The following is a 27,306-nucleotide window of genomic DNA, read 5'->3' as shown; positions in this document are numbered from 1 at the left end:
TCACACCTTCTGTCCTTGTATATCTTTGGCATCCTCGTAAAAATTACATACATTGCCTACTTTTTTTTATTCTCGCTTATTTTTCGTCGGTCTAGTTCCGTCAATGTTGTTGTGCCAATTATCGACGCCCGGAGAGGCGACTCCACTCAGGACCCTAACGCCAACGGCTTTACTTACTCATGCGATGGAAGGTGTGATTCCAAAGAGTTTTCGCCTCAGAAAATCTCCCGGTGTCGGCTAGGATTGAATTTAGACCAGTTGGGTTGGTTGTGAGTGTATCACGCCACCCCACAACCATCGACACCTATGTCGGTGTTGGGATTCAAACCTAGGCGTTGAGCGTGGCTGATAACGTCTCCGCCAACCACGCTAGGCCCACTTTACTAAACTTTAAACTTAATTGTGTTTTTGCTGCATTAGGAGAAACCATCTATTTCTGCAAATGTGGAGAAAATATATTTAAGCTTTTTTGCAGCCAACTCCATAAGACACACAGGCCTTTTCCTTTTACAGAAATGCTTGTATCGTTGCCAAGCCCGGATTTAAGGGGGGCAAATGCCCCCTGGTCCTGAGGCAGACGTGAAGCTAGAATGAAGACCTTTTTTATGCTCGTCACCTACCAGCGAAGCATTACTTCTAAATATTTTGAGAAATGAGGGCCCGACAAGAAAATCTGCCCTGGGCCCCCAGCACCTAAATCCGGTCCTGATCTTTACAAAACAGAGATTCCTCGCATCCTCGCGGTAAATCAGGAAGATAAGTAGTATTGAAGATTGGGCTCAAGATACTTTCTTGATACACCAGCTCTAACGGGTAATCGATCAGATTTGCTGTTCAAATAGTTAACCTGAAGAGTGCGTTCAGCCAAGTAAAGCTGTATCATTTTTGTGATGTAGAGAGAAATACTGAAATTTGACATTTTAGCTTTTAAACCTTTATGCCAAACAATGTCGAATGCGTTTTCGTTGTCTAGAAGTGGAATAGCCTTCATATATCTTAGTTCGAAATAAATTGGTTGCTCTAATTAACTGATGAGTTGTCGAATGTCAATGGCGAAAAACCAAACTGCTCGCTTGCAAAAGTTGAATTCTCACATAAACAGTGCAATTCAAAATGGGATATTTACACAAGTTATTGGACCATATGTGAAGAAAAAAAAGTTATTGATAGAGGATCAGAATCAAAACCAGCATGAGTTAATAAAGAAGCTGGGGGTAGATTAGGGGTAGAATCAGCTACAGATATCAGATGTACGCCTTGGACACTGATATAATCTGGTATTAAGTGTCACCCGTGTCATTTCTCAATGAAAATCATGTCAATGAAATAAAAGATATATCTCAATTAATATAGTAATTAGTTGTTCTGAGCCAATCCATTACATGAACAGGGTTGTCACTTTTATTTCTATATTTTTTTTCCGAAAATATCTGCGTATCTGAATCACAGGCCAAAAAATCTGTATCGAGCAAACTAAGAATGTTGGATGGAAAAATTCTTCCTTGCTGAATATATTCAAACAAATCATCATTTTTTGCTTCCACTTCATTTTTCTTGGTTCCTAACTTATAATTAGGCGATAATCAAATGTATTAACTACAGACGGTAGTATTTTTCTCTACGTGATGTTAATACCGTCGTATGGGGCTTCTTTTGACACTTCTTCCAAGTTTTCCAACTTCAGGTAATTGTAACTCCAATTATAGTTAATGGAACTGAATGATTTTTACTTATATTCAACGCGGATGTGTATGCAACAGTCACGAATTATTTCTTTTGAATTGGTTGAGAAATAAAAAATGTTTATATAGCTATTAAAAAGTTGTTTGATGCTTCCGACCGGTGGCTACTCTGGACAATTTAAGAAATCGATTGTACTCTATATAAAAATACATTTTTTTAAACTTAATCATATTTTTTTTTATAAGCTATAATATGAGGACCTATTTTATGCAAATTCTTTGGTTTTCTTTGGTGTGAATCGGGGAGCTTGTTGTAGATAGTCTGCCGACTGCAATATTCAACAGAATTCTAATAAAACTGATAGCTGAATATGAAAAAGGAATGATTTTTTTGATCAAGTAATCGGCTTATCAAAATTAGTGGTCAGCAAGAACATCGATTTTGGAATAGAAGTTTCAGCATCTATAGTTTACTTCCGCACGGCTATTAAAGGTTAGTCGGGTTCTGACAAGCACGAACGAGTGAAAAAAAAACCTAAAAAAACTACGTGATTTTAGCTCGACGGAAAACCAAAAAATCCGCAAAATCTGTATTTTCGGTAATATTCTGAATTACAGAATTCTCTAATATTTTTAGTTCAAAAACCTGTAAAATACAGCAAAATCTGTACATGTGGAATTCCTGTCGAATCGGCCTCTTTCCACGTCCATGATTCATGTCCGTATAGTAAGCCTATACACCAGAGAGACGTCGAGACACTCACCGTTAAGGCAACTGTCAACATCAAAACGGGCGAGCTGTATAATTTTGCATTGCCGTTATCCGTTTTGATGTTGACAGTTGCCTTAACGGTGAGTGTCTTGTCATTTCTCTATTATACAGGTTCCCTATGTCCGTAGAGCGCGACCGGGAGGATCAGAGTCCTATAGAGAGCAAATTTCGTACGGATCTGTAGGCTACGGAACCTAAGCTGGCTACGCAATCCGTAATAAACGCTATTCGCTGCCGCAATCCGTCTTTTCACCTCGCGGTTCATCTTGTTGTCACATGTCACGAGAGTAAAAAGATAACAAAAAAAGTTGTGTTAAATGATGAGGGGTTTCTATGCGTTTGGTAGTAAGTCTGTTAACTCCAGGTTTATCCAGCATTTTACACGCCTTAATGGCAGACGCTATAATACAAAATTCGTAATAAATTCCCTACCCTTTTGACAACTCTGCTCACGCCATTTTGAAGTTTTCAAGTATTTTGTTAAAAGGAAAATATATCTGGCAACAATTGTGTAGCCAATTCTTCAGAAATCCCAAAACTGACGTAAGCAGAGAGATTCGCATATTACGAACGCCCCTCATTAAGACTGTGAAGTCAGCTGAGCCTGAAGGAAATAAACAATAAACAATACTACACATTACACTTTTAATCCACTTTGAATAGTGAAAGTGGATAAAAAGTGTTATGTCTAGTGTAAATATTCTATCAAGACGCTCCAACAGAAGGTAATAAACAGAAGGTAATAAATAATCAATAAACAATAAACAATAAACAATAAACAATAAACAATAAACAATAAACAATAAACAATGAACAATAAACAATAAACAATAAACAATAAACAATAAACAATAAACAATAAACAATAAACAATAAACAATAAACAATAAACAATAAACAATAAACAATAAACAATAAACAATAAACAATAAACAATAAACAATAAACAATAAACAATAAACAATAAACAATAAACAATAAACAATAAACAATAAACAATAAACAATAAACAATAAACAATAAACAATAAACAATAAACAATAAACAATAAACAATAAACAATAAACAATAAACAATAAACAATAAACAATAAACAATAAACAATAAACAATAAACAATAAACAATAAACAATAAACAATAAACAATAAACAATAAACAATAAACAATAAACAATAAACAATAAACAATAAACAATAAACAATAAACAATAAACAATAAACAATAAACAATAAACAATAAACAATAAACAATAAACAATAAACAATAAACAATAAACAATAAACAATAAACAATAAACAATAAACAATAAACAATAAACAATAAACAATAAACAATAAACAATAAACAATAAACAACTTCGTTTTGACAGTGTTTATGGTGAGTCCAATTCTCGCAACTTCATTCCTGAGAAGCATAAAGGCCTTCTCAACAGTGCTACGGTCAACACCAATTATGTCAATGTCGTCCGCGAAGCCCAGAAGCGTGTGAGACTAACGTTACAAACGCGTCCGAAAATTCGCCCGCCGTCCTGACGCTTGATGTGAAACCGTCAAGCGTCGCACGTAAGTAATAGTTTACTTAGTTTTGCTGGGAAACCATATTCAAGCATTATTTGCCACAGCTCGTTGCGTTTAACTGTATCGTACGCCGCCTTAAAATATTTAAACAGATGGTTTGTCTGCAAGTTGTATTCTCGAAACTTGTCGAGGATCTGTCTCAAGGTGAACATCTGGTCCGTTGTAGATCGTCCCGCTCGAAAACCGCATTGGTATTCTCCAACAAAGGCTTCCTGCAACGGCCCCAGTCGCTGGAATAGGATACGGGAGAGAATTTCATAAGCGGAATTGAGGAGGGTTATCGACAAATACTACAGTCGAGTCTATGTCCCTTCATGTAGATATAGCATATGAGTCCTTCCGACCAGTCCGTAGGAAGTTGTTCCCCAGACCTTACTGATCTGATGAATTGCACTACACAGCCACTCGCTCCCGATTTTGGAAAGATCGGCCGGTAAGCCGTCCTTCCCAGCGGCTTTGTGGGCTTTCAGCTCTTTACAAGCATTCTTCACTTCGTTCAATGTTGGTGAATCCACAGCTTGTCTGTCCTCCAGAATTCCCATTCTGTTCCTCTCCTATTGCCTCCCGGTATTTCTCCCGCATCTATCGCGTCACAAGATTAGCTGCTACTAACGCGTTGACGTAGGCCCGGTTTTTCTCTTCCGTCACCTCTAGACACTCAGCGTCAAACCACCACTACGCGTGGTTCCCATTGTCATGTCTATCATTTCTCACGCTGTTTCGCTGACCCCATCATGGATGTGATTCCAATGCTCGTTTAGGTCCACTCCAACTGGTTCACCGATCCGTTTATAAGCTTCCGATTATACTCTGTAGCAACTTCTTCCGCTGATAACCTTTGGATGTCCAGGCGTATCTTCCTCGCCGATCTCGATTTAAATACGTTGGACAGCCAGGCGCGAATCATACCTACCACAAGGTAGTGATCCGAGCCGATGCTTGACCCTCGAAAGGACCGCACATCTATGACGTCTGAAAAGTGCCAGCCGTCGTTCAGCATGTTGTCGATCTGGGAGTTGGCCTCTCCGTTGGGGTGTCTCCAGGTGTGCTTCCGAAGGCTCATACGTCCAAAATGGGTACTACAAATGGCCTTTCCCTTGGTCGTGGCGAAGTTCACTAACCTAAACCCGTTGTCGTTGGTGTTAGAGTGAAGGTTTTTCCTACCAATAACGGGACGAAAGAACTCTTCTCGTCCGACTTGTGTGTTCATATCACCGATGACAAGCTTTATGTCGTGTTGTGGGCACTCTCCATACGTTTTCTCAAGAAGCTCGTCGGTTTTATTGTTTGTCGGCGCTTACACGTTGGATGTAGCTGGCGAGACACCGCGTTTCATAGTTCAGCCGTTCGCTCTGGATCAGTCGCTGTTTGAGCCACCCCTAACCAGACGCTCAGGCAAGCTGTTCTCTAATGAGAACAACTCCCTTATTCCCTGTCTGCATACGACCCAGCTCCCACCAGTTCACCGATCTTCCCTTGGTTGCTCGTATCCTAGACGGTACAACGTGGAAATAGCATAGAAATTGCTGGGTATTCTGCTTTAGACCACACTGGTTAAAACTAGTATAATTTGTATAATTTATTGAAATTCCATCCGAAAAGGTATTTTTCTTAAAGAATAACTTAATACTAACACAAAGTCAATAAACGTTCGCAAAATCTATCTACGAGCACGAAGTCTGTTCCAATAACATTAAAGTCAAACGAATCTACAGCCGTATTGAAGCTGGCCGACATAAAGCGTATTGGGTCAAACTGACCATATTGCACATTACGTTGGGGCAGGCTCAGCAGGGCTCTGGGTCTGAGAGATCGTTCGGGGGCATATATGTCCAGGTGATCGAGAATTTCTGGGGCATCGATTTCACCTAGAAGCACTTTACCTGTGAATAAAGCTTGAGCCTCAAAACGTCTTTGTTCTAGGGTTGACATTCCTAACAGCCGACAGTGTTCAGCGTAGGCTGGCAGATGTGTGGGGTCACGCCAGGGAAGGAATCTCAGGGCGTAACGTACATATTTCCGCTGCGCAGATTAAATTCTAGTAATCCAGGAGTTGTAGAATGGACACCATACAATGGAGCAGAATTCCATGATGGATCGCACCAAAGAATAGTATAGCAATTTAAAACAAAACGGATCGCGGAACTCGTTGGCTATCTTGAACATAAACCCGAGTTGTCGATTAGCTTTAGATACGATTTCGTTGTAGTGCAGTTCAAAAGAGAGCATAGTATCCAGAATAACTTTCAGATCTCGAATTCGTGTCACTCTAGACAGAGGCTGACCCGACATAGTATAGTCAAATAAGATTGGCTTTTTTGTCCGACAGAAGGAGATGACACTACATTTCTGAATGCTTAAAGAAAGAAGGTTTCTGGAGCACCATAGGCTGAAAACATCCACTACCCAAGTAACCAGTAAGCACTAAATCATTGCCCTACAACAGCGGTTCTCAACCTTTTTTTTGTCCGCGTACCCCTTGGCGAAATTTTCCAAATCGATTGTACTCCCTGGCTTGGAATGTTCTCACAGAGTGGGAGAGAGTAGTGGTAGATCATGTTATGGTAGGCTAGTTTAGGTTTCAAATTGAACTGTAATTCAACTGATTGCTAAAGTCATGTTTTAAGAGCAAGGTTGAACACCAAATAAAGTATTATAAAAATCACAGGAAGGTTGTGTGCAAAGCCACGACCGCAAGGTTGAAGTAGAATGCTTTTACAAGAAAGATAACCCGGCTGCTTGCGTGTCAGTCACTTTCCTAGTAAATAAATGTTGACCGCTTATTGGCAGTATTGAAAATTCTGTGCAAACGAAGTTGAAGTACTACTCAATTTCAGTTTGCACATATAAATACGACCTCACTAAACAGGAAAAGTACAAACTCTTTGCGGCGCAAACAAGTTTCAACAGTCAGATTTCTCCTACCTCTAGTAGAAGGCCCTTCTCCAGCGTCCCAACCAGAGGTTGGACACGTGTTACCTCTGGCTGCTTTTAAATTGACCTCCGTACTGGTACTTGGTTTCTTCGATGCACTTCCCCCATGCTGGTCCTCCGCGCGTTTCCGAGCATCACGCTTGTATTTGGCGTTCATATATTTAGACATAGCACTGAATACTCTTCCGATGGATTTCTCAATAAATGCAATAAATGCACTCGTAGTCTCTTACCCGAGAATAATAAAACACTTCCAAGAAATGTTGCACTACTGCCCATAATTCAAAAATGGATTGGATGGATTTGGATGTTTTTTATCGGTACAACATATTTTGACTGCTCATGACAACTTTTTTATTGAGTATGTCACCCTTCATATATGCTGGACCCTTGCCGTTGAGTTGAAACAGAGAAATCTGTAGAAAAATTCCATCCGCCACGTATTTTTAACACAGTAGCCGTTTTTTTTTCAATTATAAACGAAAGGTCAGTTGACAAAACGGTGTGCAATTCGGCTAATATCCATACGATGTGAATTATATCGTACTCGTTGGTGATGCAAATGGTTTTAAATTCAATAAAACAACACGGAAGCACAAGTGAGGATGAAAAGGACGACGAGACAATTGTTACGTGCGGCAATATAATAATATAACGAAAATATTATTATTCATGGTAATCTCACAATCCACTTTCGTATGTTTTCTCATCAAATCCAAAATGAAATCTGAATCTTATCTTTATTAATAATACTCCAAATCAAAGAGCTAAATATCATTTTTTTAAATGTAAAGGTTTATGACAGAAGGAAACAGTCACACGTTTTGATCATTGGGTTTCGCAGTACAACAAATAAATTCTTGTAGCATCAAATATTCTTCGTGAAAAAGTCAAATTTGATGCAATGGCCTTACGATCGCTCACCTGTCGCCAGTAACCACCAAGCTACAACACACTTTCGAAAGTTAGAAGAAACACAGTTCGGTAATAATACACTGGTTCGTGAACATGCCACAGGTTCAAATTGGATATTGGATATTAGCCAAATTCTCAATTATTCTGGATATTAGCCGAAATTGTTTCACGTTTGCTGCCTTCCCAAATGCATTTTTTGACAATCGGCTTCCGTAGGGACCTTGTTTAGGGTGTGTACCATCACGAGAAACTGTTTTCTAGATTTTGGTAAAAATGGCATATTAGCCAATTTTTGAATTGTGGGCAGGACTAGTAAAAAGACAATTTCCACGTGTTGTAACGTGCTGGAGCACGAAATCTATGTCTGTGATAGGGAACCTTCACGTTCACGAGGCATGACTGGAGAAACGCGTCTAATAATGCGGTAAAATTTTTAATGTCTTTTTATGCAAATTATTGTACTCAGACAAAAACCTGTTTTGAATTGGATGAATTTTTAGTGAATAAACGTTAACCGTTTGTTATTCAAAGTTGGTCATGCTGATCGCAGCCTTTGCGCTGCCCCTACAGTGGGGAGATTACTAAATAAAGTAAAAATTGGACAACTACAACAGAATTTGATTGCATCCCGCACAGAATGTCTGCTTGTGTTGATGCCAGAAAATTATTAACCTTCAATAATTTTTTTATTTGCCTTGAAAAAAGCATTTTGCGGTTCAAAATCGGTTGCTAATTACAACTTTTGAGCTGCCCTAACATTGGGGGAATTAAGATACACGGAAAACATGCACTGTGGAAGCTATTTCACATTCAGTAAATTAGACGGGTGCGACAAATTTAAATTGCTAGGATGCAACACAGAATGCTTGCTTGCGTTGACAAAAATTATTAACTTCCAATGACTTGTTTATTTGCCTTAAAAAAGGCATTTTGATTTCCGAAATTGGATTTCCTGATGGCAATCTTCATGCTGCCCCAACACGGGGAGAATAATGGCTGTCTGGCGACACACGCTGAGAAAAACCGCGCTGCTCCTGAGACGTGGTGACCAACCACAGGGCAGGGCTAGTGCTGCTGCTAAGGAAGGACGACTGCTGTTGTCGGTGTCTAGAACTATTATAAGCGGCTCCGGCTGAAATAGGCTCTTATATAGGCCAAATAGCATGTTTTCAATTACAAGGTATATTATCCTGTCGACCGTGCTTGGGAAGCAAGCATATAACGACCAATCAGAGGTCGAATTTTTCGTTTTGACAAGGCTTAACTATTTTCAATAGTACAATAGTGTGAATAATAAAATTACAATTATCTTATTTTGGGAAGAATCTTAGAAGATTTTCCAATCTATTGCTGCAAGAACGAAGGAAATCCATTGAATACTAACCGATTTATTAGCATTTGAAATTGGACATATTTTTCACTTTTTTCGGTTTTAGATTTTCATTTCACATCCCTATGTAGCCGAACTTCCTGAGAGAAGTATTCTACTTCAAAAAATTGCTTTGTCCGCCATTACTGATTTTCTTTTCACGTACCCCGTGAAATGTTTCGCGTACCCCAGGTTGAGAACCGCTGCCCTACAACAATACTATATTTGATTACAGAATTCTGGGTAAGAACTTATTCTGACCTAAATGCTTGTATATATCTGATATAATGTTAAAAAGGCGAAATAGCAAGCTAATGAAGTGCTGCAGGTGGCAACCATTAATATGCATCACTATACTGATTTGGGGCACCCATGAGATTTCTCTATTCTGGCATGTGAGTTAAAAAAACAAAATTTAAAACCTTAATTATTCAGTGTCTGGAACGAATGCAAAAAAATATTCAGATGTAATACATATGGTTTATTTTGTGCATGTGTTCTTCCTCAACATCGTTTGGAATTCAACAGAAACTTTTTTTTATCTTCTAATATTGACGATTCAGAAACCACGAGCCCAGGAGATGTAGATCACCAAGCGTAAAGAAGGTGGCTTACTATTGTATATGTTTCTTGGTAATTGTCATGGCAGGACACTGTCTGATAAATGAATTCTATTTGCCTGTAGTTTCCAACGCAATTTTCATAAACATACTGCTTCCGATGCTCAGGTTGATGCTGCTCTTAGTGACCTCCCGAGAGATATTATCGATTTCAATCTGTTTGAAATAACAAGTCGTCACGTTATTGCTGCCACGGATAAATTATTCCGTCTAAGGTTGCCCTGCATCCTGAAGGATAATCGTTTGTAGAGGTCGCGATTATATTTTCTTTAGGGATTACTGATTCGGTTGAATTGTTGCTTAGAAACCAGACATTTTGCTCGACAGTAATTTCGCAAAGCCCAAGAACGCTGCCTGTTGAGCTGACGAAGGCAAGGATTAGACCAAGGGGGTTTTCTCATAGGTCTCCGTGAAGGAACAATACGATCGATGGCTGAGTTGATAGCACAGTTAAAGTACTCTATGGCATCATTCACGGGTGGTGAGGATTCCAAAAATTCCCAACTGATGTGAGAAAAGGCAACGCTTAAGTCAGCTCTGCGAAAATCTAAATCTGGAACGTCACCTATATTTTCGAATTGCGTGGGTGAAGTTTCAATCAAAGTTATGTCTAATGCTGGGTGATTCATGTCCAGCGCTAGTAGGGACTCACTCGCTTCTTCAAGTTCGCATGAGGTGGCATCGTTCACAAGTACTAGGTCTAGTAGTCGATCATGGTCGTTAGTGACGTGGTTCACTTGAGTAAAGTTGTGCAAGCTAAACCCGTCAAGTAGAGCGGAACAAGCAATCGTTATACGTGATAGAAGCGGATCAATTAAACCATCGCTTCCACGTTTCCGAACTACTCCTGGCTGATTATAATCTCCAAACAGTAACGAGAGATCATCGTGGTTTAAACTAGAGATAACGGAGCTGATGGAGCTAATGTGGCTTTCAATAGCGGTAGTATCAGACCTACGATCAGGAGGTAGATAGACTACACCCGAACTAATACTGCGAGCTGGCGAAGAGATTCTAACCCAAAGTTGTTCTACCGTATCACTTATTGGAGCAGAGTCAACACAACTACTCAGGCGATTGGAAACAGCTATTAGCACACCACCACCATGCACCTTACGGCTGTTACGATGTTTACGATCGATAGACAGCGAATAGATTGCCAAAAAGTTGGGCAGATGCAATATGTTCGTCGAGCCTGGTCTCAGTTAACACAATAATGTCGTGGTCACATTCGGTAGCCGTCAAGAAAAGATCGTCAATTTTGGTCCGAAGTCCACGAACATTTTGGTAGTAAATCCGAAGTCCAGAAGAGTGCTTATCAGCCGAAGGGCCATGTTCTATGAATACTTGCGACGGGACGTTAGGCTGCCGAGGACTGGAAGTGTAGTGCTGAGCGGTAGTGGTGGGAGCAGATGAAACGGTATTATACTTGCCGTGCGAAACATTTTGGTAGCCTCGTTCCCCGCTACCGCACGTAGGACCAGGACGACTGGTGAACGCAGGCAGGAGAGGCTCGACTACGGCGGGGGGGTCAGAGGCAACCATAGTGCGTGGGTTAGTGCAACCCAGTGTACTGTTGGTAGCTTGTGCGACGTCATCAGTTTGGCACACTCGTTGCAGATCCAAAACAAATTCGGGCTAGCGTGAACAATGTTCAGAAAAGCTTTATTCAGTTTCGTGCTAGTGCATTTCAAATGGATCATCCTATCACAGAGAGCCATGCACGTAATGGATTCCCAATCGCCTTTAACCGGTTTAGCACAATGATCACAAGCGGTAGACATACTAAAACAACTTGCAAAAAATTAAAACCAATCTGGAATAGCCGATGGAGTTGATCAAATAAAGAGGAGTTGGATTCTGCAGCGGACCTCAAGGATCGTAGCTCAGACCTTTTTGAGGTTTGTAGCAAGAGGCAAACAATTATGCTGCTGCAACTTGTTTCAAAAACACAAAATATCACAGCAGACTTGTAATATACAGTGAACTGCACTAACGGCGAATAGTCGGCACTCGGACACTTTACTTAGGTACGAAATAAATCGAGAAAAAAACACCGGAGTAGTAAAAAAATCACTCGAAAAAACGGAGCTAAATCACGGCGATGTAAACAAACTAGAGCTACACGCAAAACTAGTACGGGTGTACTGCTGGTAAGCACTGCCCAGTTGTTCACAAACCATAATCATCAAATCACTAACTTCAAAAATCAAATATTTTCGGGGAGATCTGGGCAGATTCGGGTTCAAATGATATTTCATATTTTCCAGTTTAGGCTGCATGGCAATTTTTTTCGCTTCTGCTGACCAGTGTAATTTTCATTTACCAATTTTTTCAGGGACAGTCCAAAAATATTTTTGCCTTTCTCCTAGAAAGGTATAGCAATCACTCGCAAAACCGAAAGTATAAAAGTGCTCCAAAGGGCCAAAAGGCATATATCTCTCGATTCAGATCGACGAGCTGAGCATTTTCTGTATGTGTGTGTGTATGTGCAGATTTTTATTCTCATTCACTTTTCTCAGAGATGGCTGGACCGATTTTCATGAAATTAATTGCAAATGAAAGGTCTTGTTGTCCCATAAGAACCTATTCAATTTTATTGTAATCGGATTTTTGGTTTAAAGGGTATGTATCAAAATCATGAAACAACATTATCTCCAAAACTACATAACCGATTTGAACAAATTTGATTTCAAATGAACGGGCTACCTGAAATCCCCTAACTTTTGAAAGTTATTAGGATTGACCTTGTGGTTCAAAAGTTATGAAAAGAAACGTGTTCTAAAGAATGTTTAATCTCACTAATGTTTCTCAGAGATGGCCAATTTTCATAAAATCAGTGTCAAATGGGAGTTACCTTACCAGTCAGCTCCAGGCCGAAGTGTCCCTTGCTGTTCGAAGAAGTCGTCTCCATTCAACTCGGTCCATGGCTGCAGCTCGCCAACCATGTCGTCTGCAGAGGCCCCGCAGGTCGACTTCCACTTGATCGAGCCACCTTGCTCGCTGCGCACCCCGTCGCCTTGTTCCAGTCGGGTTGTTATCAAGAACCGTTTTCACCGGGTTGTCGTTCGACATCCTAACGACATGCCCAGCCCACCGTAGTCTCCCGATTTTCGCCGTTTGAATGATGAGTGGTTCTCCCAGCAGCTGATGCAACTCGTGGTTCATCCGCCTCCGCCATGATCCATCTTCCATCTGCACTGCACCACAGATGGTACACAACACATTTCGTTCGAAAACCCCAAGGGCGCGTTGGTCCTCCACGAGCATAGTCCAGGTTTCGTGGCCGTAGAGGACTACCGGTCTGATCAGTGTTTTGTAGATGGTTAACTTCGTGCGGCGGCGGATTTTATTCGAGCGGTGCGTCCTCCGGAGTCCAAAGTAGGCACGATTTCCGGCCATAAGGCGTCGACGAATTTCTCTGCTGATGTCGTTGTCAGCAGTCACCACTGAGCCCAGGTACACGAACTCGTCTACCACCTCGATTTCATCACCGCTAATATGAATTCGTGGCGGGAGGTTAACACTGTCTTCTCTGGAACCTCTTCCTCTCATGTAGTTGGTCTTCGAATCGTTTATGGCCAGTCCAATTCGTCCGGCTTCAGTCTGATGTACGTCTCCGTCATCTTTTCAAGGGTTCGTGCTACAATATCAATGTCATCGGCGAAGCCAAAGAGCTGAACAGACCTTGTAAAAATCGTGCCACTCGTGTCGATACCAGCCTTACGTATCACACCTTCCAAAGCGATGTTGAATAGCAAGCACGATAATCCATCACCTTGCCGTAACCCTCTTCGAGATTCGAAGGGACTCGAGAGTGTCCCCGAAACTCGAACTACGCACATCACCCGATCCATCGTCGACTTGACCAACCGTGTCAGTTTATCCGGAAAGCCGTAATCGTGCATAATCTGCCATAGCTGGTCTCGAACGATTGTGTCGTATGCCGTTTTAAAATCGATGAACAAGTGATGTGTGGGCACCTCACCTGACTGCTTCCACCTGTCAATCACCTCACACTTGTTAGTGGGAAGGTTGCCGCCCTGGTCCCTGAACATGTCGGCTTGTGGCATAGCCTTTGCGGGAACAGTTCAGCTTCTCGTAGAACTTTCGGGAGTCATTCGCACGGTACTGTTCCTCCATCGCCTCCCGATCTCGATCTTTCTCCTGGCGCTTCTTCTTCCGTAAGACCTAGTTTTGCCTGTTCCGTGCGCGTCGGTAGCGCTCCACGTTCGCCCTCGTTTGGCGTTGCAGCATTCTCGCTCGTGCTGCATTCTTCTCTTCCACTAACTGTTTGCACTCGTCGTCAAAGTCGTTTCTCCTGTTCGGAGCCATAGTACCAAGCGGCACTACAGCAGTACTACCTATGGCTGATCGAATGTCCCTCCAGCCATCTTCAAGAGTAGCTGCGCCAAGATGTTCTTCCGTTGTTAATGCTGCTTCCAGCTGCTGCGCGTACTCCCGTGCAACCGCGGCGTCCCGTAGTTGCCCGATGTTTGGTCGCGGTGGGCGAATTTGACGCGTGTTTTGCATCGTCGAAAGTTTTGAGCGCATGCATACTGCAACAAGGTAATGGTCCGAATCAATATTCGCACTGCGGTAGGTGCGAACGTTGATGACGTCAGAGAAGAATTTACCATCGATTAGAACATGGTCGATTTGGTTCTCCACTTGTAAGTCAGGTGATCTCCAGGTGGCTTTGTGGATGTCTTTGCGGGGGAAGAAGGTACTTCTGACTACCATACCGGGGGAGGCTGCAAAGTTCACACATTGTTGGCCGTTATCATTTGATGCGGCGTGCAGGCTATTCGGCCCTATCACCGGTCTGTACATTGCCTCCCGTCCTATCTGAGCGTTGATATCACCGATGGCGATCTTAACGTCCCGTTGCGGACAGCTATCATACACCTGCTCCAGCTGCGCATAGAACGCTTCTTTTTCATCGTCGGCTCTTCCTTCGTGTTGGCAGTGCATGTTGATGATGCTGTAGTTGAAGAACCGACCCTTAATTCTCAACTTACACATCCTCGCACTGATCGGCTGCCACCCGATCACGTGTTGGCGCATCCTACCCACCACTATAAAGCCCGTCCCAAGCTCGTTGGTAGTGCCACAGCTCTGATAAAAGGATCGATGTCCGCTTTTCCATACCTTCTGTCCCGACCAGCAAAGTTCCTGCAGTGCTACGATTTCGAAGTTGCGCGGATTTAGTTCATCATATATGATCCTGTCGCAGCCGTGAAAGCCTAACGATCTGCAGTTCTATGTACCAAGTTCCCAATCGTAGTCCTTATTTCGTCGCCTAGGTATGTGCCGATTGTTTCGATCCGTATTAACTTCTTCGATATTTGCAACGTTTGGTGTTTTTCGGGGTGGCTTGTTGGGCCTTCCCCAACCCCCTGTCTCGCCGGAGGGCCATCGTGTCAGCTCTGATTAGAGTCCAACGCTGACACCAGGACGTTGATCAGCCGCTCCTAACATGGAGATCAGACGCTGTTTTGAGCCGCACCATCTTGGTGAACAGACGCTCGGGTTGGCGAAGCATTTCCTCTACCGCTGAGATATGGTTACCGCGCCAACGATCGCGTCGCATCTTCTCACTTAGCTATTGTCGGATGACAACATTGCCCAGGCAACGCCAACCAGTTGTGTCCATGTTTTAACTGATAGTCTATTGTATCATATGACTCGTGGAGGCGTGAGATAGGAACTTGTGAGGACCGGAGCTAAGTTTGACGCTCCTTCCAAGTTTTCGACTCATCATTTGAAGCCCAGAGATGGCTGATCCGATTTCCAGAAAATTAGTGTCGAATGGAAAGTCTAGCTGCCTCATAACATCCTATTGAATTTTACTGTAATCGAACTGTAACTTCGTCTATAATGTACCGAGATGTGAAAATCACGAAACTTCATTATCTCAGAAACTACACAACCGATTTGATCAATATTATAATCAGATGGGCGGGTTAGTTAAGGGTTAACTGATGAATTATGATTGGATACGTGGTTTCAAAGTTTGGCTGCCCTATACGTTCCCATTTTATTCAACCGTTATGTATTAAATTGTTAATAAAACAACGAAAGTCTATTATCTCAAAGATTACATGACTTATTTGAACATAACTAGTGTCATACGAACGAGTCATCTCTCAAACTTACAAATAACAGACTTCATAACAATTTGATACGTGGCTCCAAAGTTATGGAACGAAAAGAAATTCAAAGACTATCCAGCTTTTTACGCGCCATAATGGCGGACGCTATAATGAAAAATTCGTAATATTTTACCTATCCTTTTGACAACTCTGCTCACGTCAGTTTGACTCTTCATGTATTTCGCACGAAAAACAATTAATCTGGCAACATTAATGTTGCCATAACTGCAAAACGCACAAATCTGACGCAAGCAGAGAGGTTCACAAATTACGAACGCGCATTATAGCACCCGCCATTATGGTGCGTGAAAAGCTGGATTCAAAACTATACCTGCTTTGATCGATATATGTGGTCTCAGCATAATTTAAATGGGGTATCGTACTATTTGAACGTACCCGGTATCGCTCGTGATTAAATTGTTCATATTGTGCATGCAGAGAAAAAATCGAAGCGACGAGTCGCTCGTCTGACTAGGAATTTCCAGAAATATGCGACTGTAATATTTTCTAACAGTTTTGATTGTTTTCTAGTCGCAAAACTATGTCAATTTAATCGAAGAACATTAAAACTGCATTGTACAGCAGGGATACCAAATGTGCAGATTTGTCTGCAATACGCAGATCTTTGGAGTCCGTGTGCAGATTTTCATTGATTTGCAGATATTTGCAGTTTTTCTACGGTTTCTGCAGATTTTTGTCAGAGTCTCCTTATATTTGCGCAGATTTTCATAAAATGTGTGCAGATTTTTACAGACTTTTGCCTGCGCGAGCGAATTTTTTTCAGTTTGCATACTAGCCTGCACTAATTACGTTATAAAAACCACTTAAATTATTTATTTCATGATGAAAACCTTGAGTGTGACTGACTTGCTGTTACATTCTACACCGAAGAGAAAAGTAGCCGCAAGTCAGTCACATTGCACACATGTTGATGCTATAGTGCGTGTTGACGTGTTGTTATTCGTTGCCGTAAAAAACCGTCAATCCTTCGCAGTTCGGGGGTATATGTCCATGAGAACAGTTTAAAAAAATGTCGGCTTTGGAAAATATACGGTATGCACGGAACCGATGGAAGCTCATCCGGTGACGATTCGGATGAAGAAATTGAAGCCGGCACTGCAGTTGGTTCATCCGACAACAAATGCCAAGATGATCAAAATCCGTTAGGTTCGAGCATCACCTTTGGAGGTATCTTGGAACTATCCCTTAGATTCCGATGAAAGTTTTTTCGATGCTGTAGATTTTCCTGATAGATTCACGAAGAAGTCAGCCAAGAAAAAAATTGGACTTGATTTCGTATTAGCAGGAAATTGCTGCACATAAATTCACCACTAATTTAAACTGAAAAAATAATCCCAATAATTGATAATTGTTAGTAGATAACTTATTTTCTTATAAACGGTCATATCAAATTTTTTTTCTCAACTTCTCCATCCATTTTATTGTGCTATGCATGTTTTTTCTTTAATTGGGACTGACTTTCGGTTATTTTTCCTCTGGGACTGACTTGCGGTTACTTTTCATAATGGAACAATTCGACTTGGTATTGATTTCCACTTTTGTTGAACAAACCACTATTTTTAATCGGTACATCTGAAAATACACTCAAAGATAGGCCAAAATCCGATGCTAACTCAAAATTGACAATATTACAGATGGGACTGACTTGCGGTTACCGGCAGTTAAGCACTAACATTACGTCAAATTTCATATTTTATACTTCAATTGCAACATCAATATTTTAGAACCTAAAGAGCGAAAATACATTTATTGGATTGAAGCGTTCATGTAAATCTATTTTTACAAATAAAAATTTGAATAAGAAAGGCTGGCCCGCATAATCAATAACCAAAACAACATGCTTAACAGCCTATTCGGGGTATAGTCCGAACTGTCTGGGTTATCGTTAAACCATATGGATTATCGTCCGTTCATGGTTCCTATTTATTAGGGGGGTCTGACCGCTTGGTGGATTAATTTAGGATTTTTTTTTTCATTTTTAGTTCTTGCGATTTATTGAAGGAACACGTAATTTGGCGAAGTTTCGCAAGTTTATCTTAAACGTAGAGCAGAATCCGAATGCTTTGCTTTGTTAACTCATAATAAATATAAAAGTTTATGAGTTATATTTTAATCCAAACCCCTCACTGCCGTTCGAAAGACAAATGTCAAAGTTAACTTTTTCGATCTACCAGTTGCGTACTTTCGGTTTGCAGTATATTGTTGCTTAAAGAGAAAGTCAAGTAGAGTGTAAAATTAAAATACTGCTAAAAAATGGTGGATAAACTGGGTGAGTCTTTTTTAAGTGTTATTAAAGCTATTCTCATATAATTCGATCGTACGGGCATCGTTTGTAGTCGAGGAAAATGTATAACTAACAAAGTAAAGTGTTTTATGGGTCAATTAGCTATAAATTTCAATAGATTGTCAACCTAAACCGATGATTCAGACAAGCAACCTTCCTCAAACCGTAGCTTTTGCGTATGCAAAAATTCTATAAACAAACAGATATTGACAGTATCAATAATGTTAAACTTTTACTGTTATATTACTATTAGATATTCAGCAGGTTTTTCAGGATAGTTGATATAAAGATTATTAATTGTTGCGGATATCTTTGGTTAATATTGTTTTTTGTAATTGAAACCTATGTGTACAAAAACAAATTAGTTAACAATACACCCAAGACAATCTGATTGTATGTGGTAAGCCTAATGGTTCATTCGCTTTGTTTCTAGTGATTTAACAAATATATCGTAAATATATTCAGTGTTGCTCTAATGTAAGGACCTTGTGATGAGTCATAAGAGTTGAATGTACATTCATATCAGATACACTTGTCACGGTTATTACAAATGACATTATGCACAATGGGTTAATACAGTTCACAAAACAAAAAATCGTACAGAAATAATTTTGAACAACATTTATGCGAATGCTTTTCCTCAATTTAGTGTAATGATATGCTATATCAATTTAAATTTGTTTTCAGTGAACAGCGAAGCTAATGCACGACGAATACAAATGGTGGAAAACTGCTTCGGGAGCTCCGGGCAACCCTTGTATGTCCCCGGCCGTGTTCTGGTTGGTGAAGGAGTTCTCACAAAAATGTGCCGCAAGCGTCCAAAAGCGCGTCAATTCTTTCTTTTCAATGATATTCTTGTATACGGCAACATAGTGATTGGTAAAAAAAAGTACAATAAGCAGCATCTTATACCGCTGGAGGAGGTGCAATTACAAGCTTTAGAAGACAATGGGCGTGAGTAGATATATCTAAAGTATTTTTAACGTAGATTTAAGAAACCTGCAGATTGGCCCGATGTGCTTACATACTATTAATCACTAATTTCAATTTTCATACTCATTGAGAACATTGAAAGATACTTTTTGTATACCAGAAATATACACGTAGGGATCTATCGATTAATTTAACCAGTCTTCTAGCAAAAAATTAAATATTTTTAAATCAGATGCTACCATAATATAAAACTGAATTATATGCCAAATAAATACATAGAACAAGCAAAGCAAAACCGGAAATTCGGAACTTGACCTTCTTGACGTCCTCAAGAAAGACTGTTAGTTTCAGTAGGATTAAGAGATAGCCCCGCAATTGTCCTGTGCACTAACAGAACGGAATGTACCACCTGGACTTTGCCAGAATAAATTCATTTTCTGATATTGCCTAACTAGATACAAACGAAAGATTGATTTATTTGAACTTTGGACTTTGGGTTAACTGATAACCAAATATATAAAAAATACGGATATCATAAAATGCATCACTTAGTATTACGCGGTTTTTATTTTATGTTATGGCAGTGGTTTTTCAGGCTGACATCATAATTATGCGAGTAAATTACGGTCGCCGTTCAAGAAACAACATCACAACATTGTTGCGTGCTGGGTTACATTTTCAAATCAGTTTTTCTTGTTTCATTCCAAAAATTTGTTCATTTATATCCGTGAGAGAGTATTTGCATAAAACTATAAGTTCAAAAATATATAAATAAAATAATCGATAAAAATAACTTTATATATAATTAAACAAACCAAATTGTTAAATTATTTTTATAATAGCTGAATCTTATGTTATTTATAATTTTAGCTCACATAATAATTGGAGTTGACTGACAGAAGTCCCTCAAACTTATTTTTAGTAGTATTCTTGGTGTTTTATAACCATTGTATCCAGTTTTAAGTCTGTGTATGTGGCGTTTCTGATTGCGTGCACTCTCAACTGAGTTTTTAAAGTACTTACACACACAAGAGTGCGTTGATCATAGTTATAACGATAACCACTGGATGCATGGTACATTTCGTTCAGTCCGTGAACGAATGGTCGAAACAGTCGAATAACATGAACAACCACGAATCCCTATTTTGGTTGAATTCCGGATTTTTGAAAAAATAAAAATCGGTGGTCTCATGCAAGCAAAACACGATTCACTCGGCTCCTAGCTATCTTCTTGTTAAACTCGAAAGAACAGTGTTTCAAGCACCTGTAATAAACGTGATGATTTTTTTTTCTCTGTGTGAACTCATCACTGCTACCAGAGACATTTGATTTGTATTCCGCACTTCATATTATTGGCCCTGACACAAGTAAAAGAGATTTTAAAGGCTGTTCGCACCTACGTGAATTGTCATATGCAATTGTCAATTTATGTGTGAAAACAAAAGCAAAAATATTTCCCTCCACTTTCGCAAGTAAAAACCAAATCAATATCAACAGAGTCGTCAGGGCCAATTGGCAGGTATCACTATTTAAGTAAATGATACGCTTTTCATTTATATCCGTGCTTGTGTGTGAGATTTATATTTTATTTTTTATAATTCCCTGGAGTGAGACTTCACCTAACGTTCCTCTCTGACCAGGTTTATTCTAAGATGGACTTATTATGTCAAGAGAAAGGAGTCCTTTCGAAACCTCGTTCCCCGTGCCAATGTCGCCAATTACAATTCCCTAGAGAGGATAAATATTCCTATGATCAGTTTTATTATAAGAAGGACTCATTTTGTCAAGAGAAAGGAGTCTTATCGAAACCTCGTTCCTTTTACCAATACTGCGTCACAATTACAATTTCCTGAAGAGACACTTAGTGCTTTACCTCTGGTCAGTTTTGCTATAAGTAGAACCTTTTATCAAGAGCAAGGAGTCTTGTCGAAACCTCGTTCCTCCAGCCAATATCGTGCCATAATCACAGTTCCCTGAAGGGAACCTATTATCCGTTACTCAGACCAGTTTTATTATAAAAGGTACCATTGTTAGGATTAGAGTCAGCAGGGGGTACTATCAATTTCAGCTTGAAGGAAGGGTATGTAGTGGATGGCCTGAGAATAAACCCATGTTAAAGTCCTTTGACAACCAAATGGCCTGATTCTACTAAGATTCGAACCCACGACCAGCCGCTTATTAAAGCGGACTCTGTAACCTTGCGGCCACGAAGCTCCGAAGCTTTTAATTCATTGAAATTCCGTTTCCTACGTACACTAAGAGAGTGCAAGATTTGTCTCCCGAACCTGGACTTTCGGAGATATGCTATATGCAGAAATTTCAGTTTTAGTACATTATGTGCTGCATATGTTAAATAAAGTCTATTCATATCAAACAAAACTCTTAGAAATGTATGCAGACTTTGGCCTAGCGAGTTCAATTTTTTAGCTCTAGACACAGAATTGACCTTCGTCAATATACGATGATATTAGATATATACTAAGGTCGCTTTTTACGCGGGTTTTTTTATGCGGATTCCGGAACTTACGCATTTTTTTTACGCGGATTCCGAAATTTACGCGTTTTTTTTACGTGGCACGTATCCCCCGCGTAAAAAGCGACTTTAGTGTACATATTTCGATATTTGTCGTTCATCTGTCACTTTATCTTCACACTGGCGATATCAATATCCTTTAAAAGCAAAGCCGCCTTGGTGCTACCATTCCGATTCGGAACTTGGCCTTCTTGTTTTTTATAACACAGACTTCGCAGCCGACTGTTTAGTGTACAGGACACAATTGCGCGGCTAGGCGCTACGATCCTACTGACACTAACAGTCTCTCCCGAACCGAGACTCGAACCTACGACGACTGGCTTGTTAAGGCCAGCATTGTACCTCGAGACTATCTGGGAGAGATCAATGTCCTTTACAATGTCCAATATCCTCCGACTCGCACTTGATATTTAGTTTAAACAAAGTAGCTAAAAATAAAAACAATTTTTTAACATTGTTCGACAGAGTACAGAAATGGTTGGCTCATACGAACAGCAACGAAATCTTTCGCAGTTTACGCCGCAACGCAAACCGAAAAACAAGAATGGATGGCGCACATAAACAAATGCATAGAAGATTTGCTACGCAAAAGTAAGTCTATAATAATTTAAAAACAACAGCTATAATTCAAACCGCTTTGTATAAATATATTTTTGTATATTCTCCAATAGGTGGTAAGAAACCGGTGGAAAATCATGCTGCTGTTTGGGTGCCCGACAGCGAAGCAAATGTTTGCATGCATTGTAAAAAAACACAATTTACTATGTTGATTCGAAGGGTGAGTTTTTCTCTAACTTTAACTATTGTGTAAGTTATAAAGTGTTATTTATTTGTAGCATCACTGCCGGAATTGCGGTGCTGTGGTATGCGGACCATGTTCGTCGAAAAAGTTTCTTTTGCCCGGACAAAGCACTAAACCATTACGTGTGTGTCTGGATTGCTACGATAGCTTAAGTTCAATGAAGCGAGAAGAGGTAGGTTCTAAAAAGAGCACGAATGATAGCGATTACTTCTTAAACTTCTATTGATACCTCTTAGAACAAAGGCATAAATTCAAACAACAACAAGCCAGCGGTTACATCCCCCGAAAGCTCGGGCGACGATGACTCGGATGAGGAAGAGGAATCTAAGGAGGCACATGGACAGGTAGTTAAATCTATTTTCAAGTACAAAATGCCAAACTGCACGTAATACGATTCTTAAGTACAACAAATCTATATTGGCATGATACAATCAGTTGATTAAAATATTTTTAGTAGTACATTGACTAGTGTAGAATGGTTAAACAATCTTAAACACTGAATTCGAATTGCTCTATTCTTCTTTTTGAAAAAATGCAAAAATTAGTCTTCCCTTAATCTCCACGGAAAAATATTATTTCGTCAGTTTCTCGTGGAGTAAAACTTTATCTTCCTCGAAGTTTTTTGCATAGTCTTCAATTCGAAATTTTCAATAAAAGTCTATGCGTACCTTTATCAGCATATTTTGATGGTTGTATACTAGAAATGCACCAAATAGTACTATTCGCCCTTTTTCATTATTCGGTAAGACGAATTTTCGGCTGAAAATTCGGCTGAACACATCGTTGATCGTATGATAACAAAATAACCAAATGGTTATTTTTAAAGTTTAAATTGTTATTTTCGCTTTTTAACTATTAATGTGCGAAAACGATCCGCGGCGCACGTACTTTTGTTCTTATTTGACTTGTCAATTAAAAATAAATGTTTTTTGTAAAGTATGCTAGAGCATGCGATTATGAAATGCGAAAAATGAACGAGAACTGAAGATGTGAATTTGGCTTGGAAAAAATATATCTCATCCAGACAAGACATGAACCATTGCGTGGAGATTGCGGATCGTGTTCCGTCTGAATGAGGTCACACCAAAATGTATCTTCATGGTTCAGCAAAATACTTTGCTGAAAGCATATCAGCAAACCGCTAGTTCACTGGTTAACAGCATTCTTTCCAAAATGTTGCTGTAATTCAGTTCCAAAATTTGCTAAATTTAATTCAGCAATTTTATTTTTACTGTAAACCAGTATTGAATTGATTAATTTACTGAAAACCAGTAGTTCATTCAATGATTCACGAAAATACAGCAAAACTATTTGCTGAACACAAAACAGTAAATGAATGTTTGCTGGTAATCAACGAGCAAATCGATGTGTTAAAAATTTTCATGTCAAGTTGTCATTAGTAAAATCCGACGTCTGAACCTGAGTCACATCAGCAAATCTCATTTACCTCCGTTCATAAAACTTTATGCACTGCGCTTTTATATTGTTTTCTGATAATCATTGGCCACTATTCGTCTTATTCGGCCTATTCGGCCAAATAATGTAACATACTATTCGGCAAAATCCAATTTTTGCTGATATTCGGCCGGCCGAATATTCGGTGCATCTCTATTGTATACCATAACCTGATGAAAATGTGCAATGCCAGTTATCTAAAAATGCTAGTGTGGTTGTTCGAAGTGATAAGTAATTTATTTTCGAGAATTTGACATATCTGCATGCATCGATGTACGTGCAGCTTCTGCGCTTCCCAAGTTAGCCTATTCAGATGGTCAGCTATGTACAGCAACTTTTGCTCGATTTTTTTGCCCCATATTTGATTTGTGAGATGAGATTATACACAGCGTTGTATCTTTTTGATCAGCTTCATACTGATGTACGTGTCTTTACGTCGCAAGGCAATCAACTGCTTTGCGGAAATATTACTGTTATGATGAAACTATGCTCTGCTTTTATATAGAAGCTATGTTTTAAATAATTGTCAAAACTACGAAAATCTTTTGTTTACCACAACTGAATGCAATTACTATTTGCAAAAGTTGCTCTTGAAATGTATTTACGTTACTAAATTTTTTATAAATATCCCATTGCTATCAAATTTCATGCGTAAATTAATACACATTGCTGTTTCATGAAACTTGTGTGAAACAGAGAAAATGTTGCAATTAGCTCAACCTTCTGCGCTTTTTTGTCATTTTATAATATAGTGAAATGTAGCTGCGTTTTAGTTCCGCATAAGAACTTGTTGCTGGAATGCACAAAGTTCTTAATCAAAACAAATTTGTAAAATGTGTGAAGAATCTGTGTTGGGAATTGATTGCCGATATTTATTACAGCACATTATACGTAGGTATTACGTTACATTACACCTCCCAGCTGGTCTCGAGGTACGACTAACAAGCCATTCGTCGTATGTTCGGAATCCGGCTCGAGACAGACAGTTAATATTAATAGAATCGTAGCGCTTGCCCCACAATGGACCTGTATATTAATAGTTGGCTTCAAAGTCTGTGCACAATAAAGCGCATCATCATGATGTTAGTGCCTAAGCTTTGCTTTGCTTACAACTGCGTATACACACAAGGTGAAAGACATGCGATGATCATAGGTTCTCTTTCTTTTGATGAATTTTCATTTCATCAAATCTATTAAATCTTTTATCAAATTATCGAGTTGGGTTTTTGACGTCCACATCCGGTGAACAAAACACGGAAAAACGGATCGCAGTGTTAGACCAGTACCATTAACCCTGCTAGGAGGCTTGTAATCGAAACCAGTAACATGAATGTCGTTTAGATTATCATATATAAATTCAACCCTGCACAACTCTGATCTATCTTGAAATTTTCAATCAGTAGCTATATCTTGAATTCGTAATCTATATCAAATGTAATTTTTTAAACGCGACTAGTTTTATATATGCCTATTGGAACTTTATAAAATCTTGATATATCAAACATCACTTTGTCAATAATAAAACAAAAATAATAATAGAGAACAGTTAAACTGATTTTCAAAGATTTATTCATCTATCTTATGCATTATTTTTATTGTTCACAAAAATCATGCAATATTTCGCTTATCACAGAGCTTTAGAAGTCACTGCACCCCCGCGGTCATCTGCGTATAACAGGAATTGAGCTTAGAAAAAGCCGCACCAATGTGATCAAGAGACATTGCGTTTCATATACTACTTTTTGAAACCTATAAAAAGAAGATAAACTGGACTACGAAACACAGAGACCAGTTTAAATTTCCTTTTCTTGTAATATTGGGGTTCTCCTCCCATTGATCAACAATAAGCCTCGATACGTAAGTTATAATTAGGCAAAAGCATATGTATGTTTTTTTTGTGTATTCGTTATTTTTTCTGTTATTTGCATATTGCTATGTAGACAACATATCACTTTCAACAAAAAAAAGACAATGACTTTTGAAATAGTCAGGGCATATATAAAGTAATGTAGTGAATTAGCGCATAAAACCATTCTAGTGTTCAAGATTGAGAATCATTTTCTGGAAGCATGGTTTTTGAGTTATTTTATCGCTTTTTAACGGTTTGTTTCAAATATATACAATTCATGTTAACTCTTGTTTTTCTTTGCAAAATTTTCATTACAGCCCAAATTTTATGGAGACGACAAGCCCGAAAAATAGCCACAGTTGTTTAATTGCAGTTTGATTCTCCCACAACAAACACACCAGATTCGCAATCATCTTAATAATTTTGTAGCAGTTATGTAGGAAAAATATACGAAATTATGTAGAGACGGTTGTCGACGATAGTATTTTTTCAGTTCAATTCGCGGTAATAACAAAGCATAACTCTTCGTTGATTTCAGATTTAATATATTCTCGCCTTGATTTTAGCCTTACACCCAAAAGTTGTAGAATTCCTATGAACAAGGCTGCAATAAATATTGACCAATCATTGAAAACACCAGATAAATGAATTATCGCCATCCAGATCCATCAAATGTGGGAGAGCATCTGCACAGATATTTTGGAGTATGCATTCAAGCACTAAGAATATTGTTCTTTTTAGTTGATGACGAAGCGAAGTGCTCGATGTTAAATTCTTTGAATTTTTACGTTTGAAAGGTCTTAATATTTTGAGAATAAAAACTAAAAGCTATGCAACAATAAAGAGTATATTTGATTAATAAATAGGTTTATTATTCAAAATTATACCACTAGAAACAAATTCTGATAATTTTAAATGATCATCTTTGGCTGTATTTGTCAGAATGTCAAGTTCATCACAAATGTTATTATTCTTTGCATTAGGTTATAAAAAATCAAGATGTATATGAAGTATATGCTAGCTTATGAAATGAAATAAAATACAAAATGCTCACATTTTCACACTCACGCTTTAAAATTTTTAAATTTTTATATTTTTCTGAATAAGCGATAAATGTAGTATCTTGAAAATCTCGACCATATTTACATCCAAAATAAATATTTACCTAACCCTTGACTAATCAAAGTATAAAAAACCTTTGCAAAATAACTTTTCTAACTCAATCTTTCGTTTTTGCGGAAGTACTACACCGGTTTATGTTTTGCACTCATAATTCTCGTTTGTTGCTCTGTGCTACACACTGTATAAAAGAATAAGAAAGATAGGTAATTGAGTTTGAATTTCTTATGAGAGGTAATTATTTTTTTCCGGGCGGTTGATCTGACCGCGGGCACTTCTTTTAAG

General features: G+C 39.0%; 1 protein-coding gene across 2 annotated transcripts; it reads left to right on the top strand.

Annotated features, from left to right (window-relative positions):
* The first annotated feature begins 18,192 nt into the window (after positions 1 to 18,192).
* LOC129731154 (pleckstrin homology domain-containing family F member 1 homolog) lies at positions 18,193 to 26,963 on the top strand. 2 transcript variants are annotated; one of them, XM_055690941.1, is made up of 9 exons: positions 18,193 to 18,315; positions 19,018 to 19,284; positions 22,262 to 22,387; positions 22,468 to 22,574; positions 22,633 to 22,770; positions 22,835 to 22,942; positions 25,687 to 25,910; positions 26,220 to 26,406; positions 26,469 to 26,963. In XM_055690941.1, the coding sequence occupies exons 1-7, from the start codon at positions 18,300 to 18,302 to the stop codon at positions 25,726 to 25,728; spliced, it is 804 nt and encodes a 267-aa protein (XP_055546916.1). In that variant the 5' UTR covers positions 18,193 to 18,299; the 3' UTR covers positions 25,729 to 25,910; positions 26,220 to 26,406; positions 26,469 to 26,963. The 2 variants fall into 2 exon arrangements, with proteins under 2 accessions (XP_055546916.1, XP_055546917.1); XM_055690942.1 differs by lacking the exon at positions 25,687 to 25,910.
* The last annotated feature ends 343 nt before the right edge of the window (positions 26,964 to 27,306 follow it).

Source organism: Wyeomyia smithii, chromosome 3, assembly GCF_029784165.1.
Source record: "Wyeomyia smithii strain HCP4-BCI-WySm-NY-G18 chromosome 3, ASM2978416v1, whole genome shotgun sequence".
Lineage (NCBI taxonomy): Eukaryota > Metazoa > Arthropoda > Insecta > Diptera > Culicidae > Wyeomyia > Wyeomyia smithii.
Note: the sequence above shows the minus strand (reverse complement) of the source record. Positions and strands in the feature narration are given on the sequence as shown.

Bases quoted from the DNA above. Each gene is read 5' to 3' on its own strand.
- LOC129731154 (XM_055690941.1), top strand. The intron at 19,285-22,261 runs GTGAGTAGATAT...ATTGTTCGACAG, and splicing joins AGCTTTAGAAGACAATGGGC to AGTACAGAAATGGTTGGCTC. The intron at 22,771-22,834 runs GTAGGTTCTAAA...GATACCTCTTAG, and splicing joins GTTCAATGAAGCGAGAAGAG to AACAAAGGCATAAATTCAAA.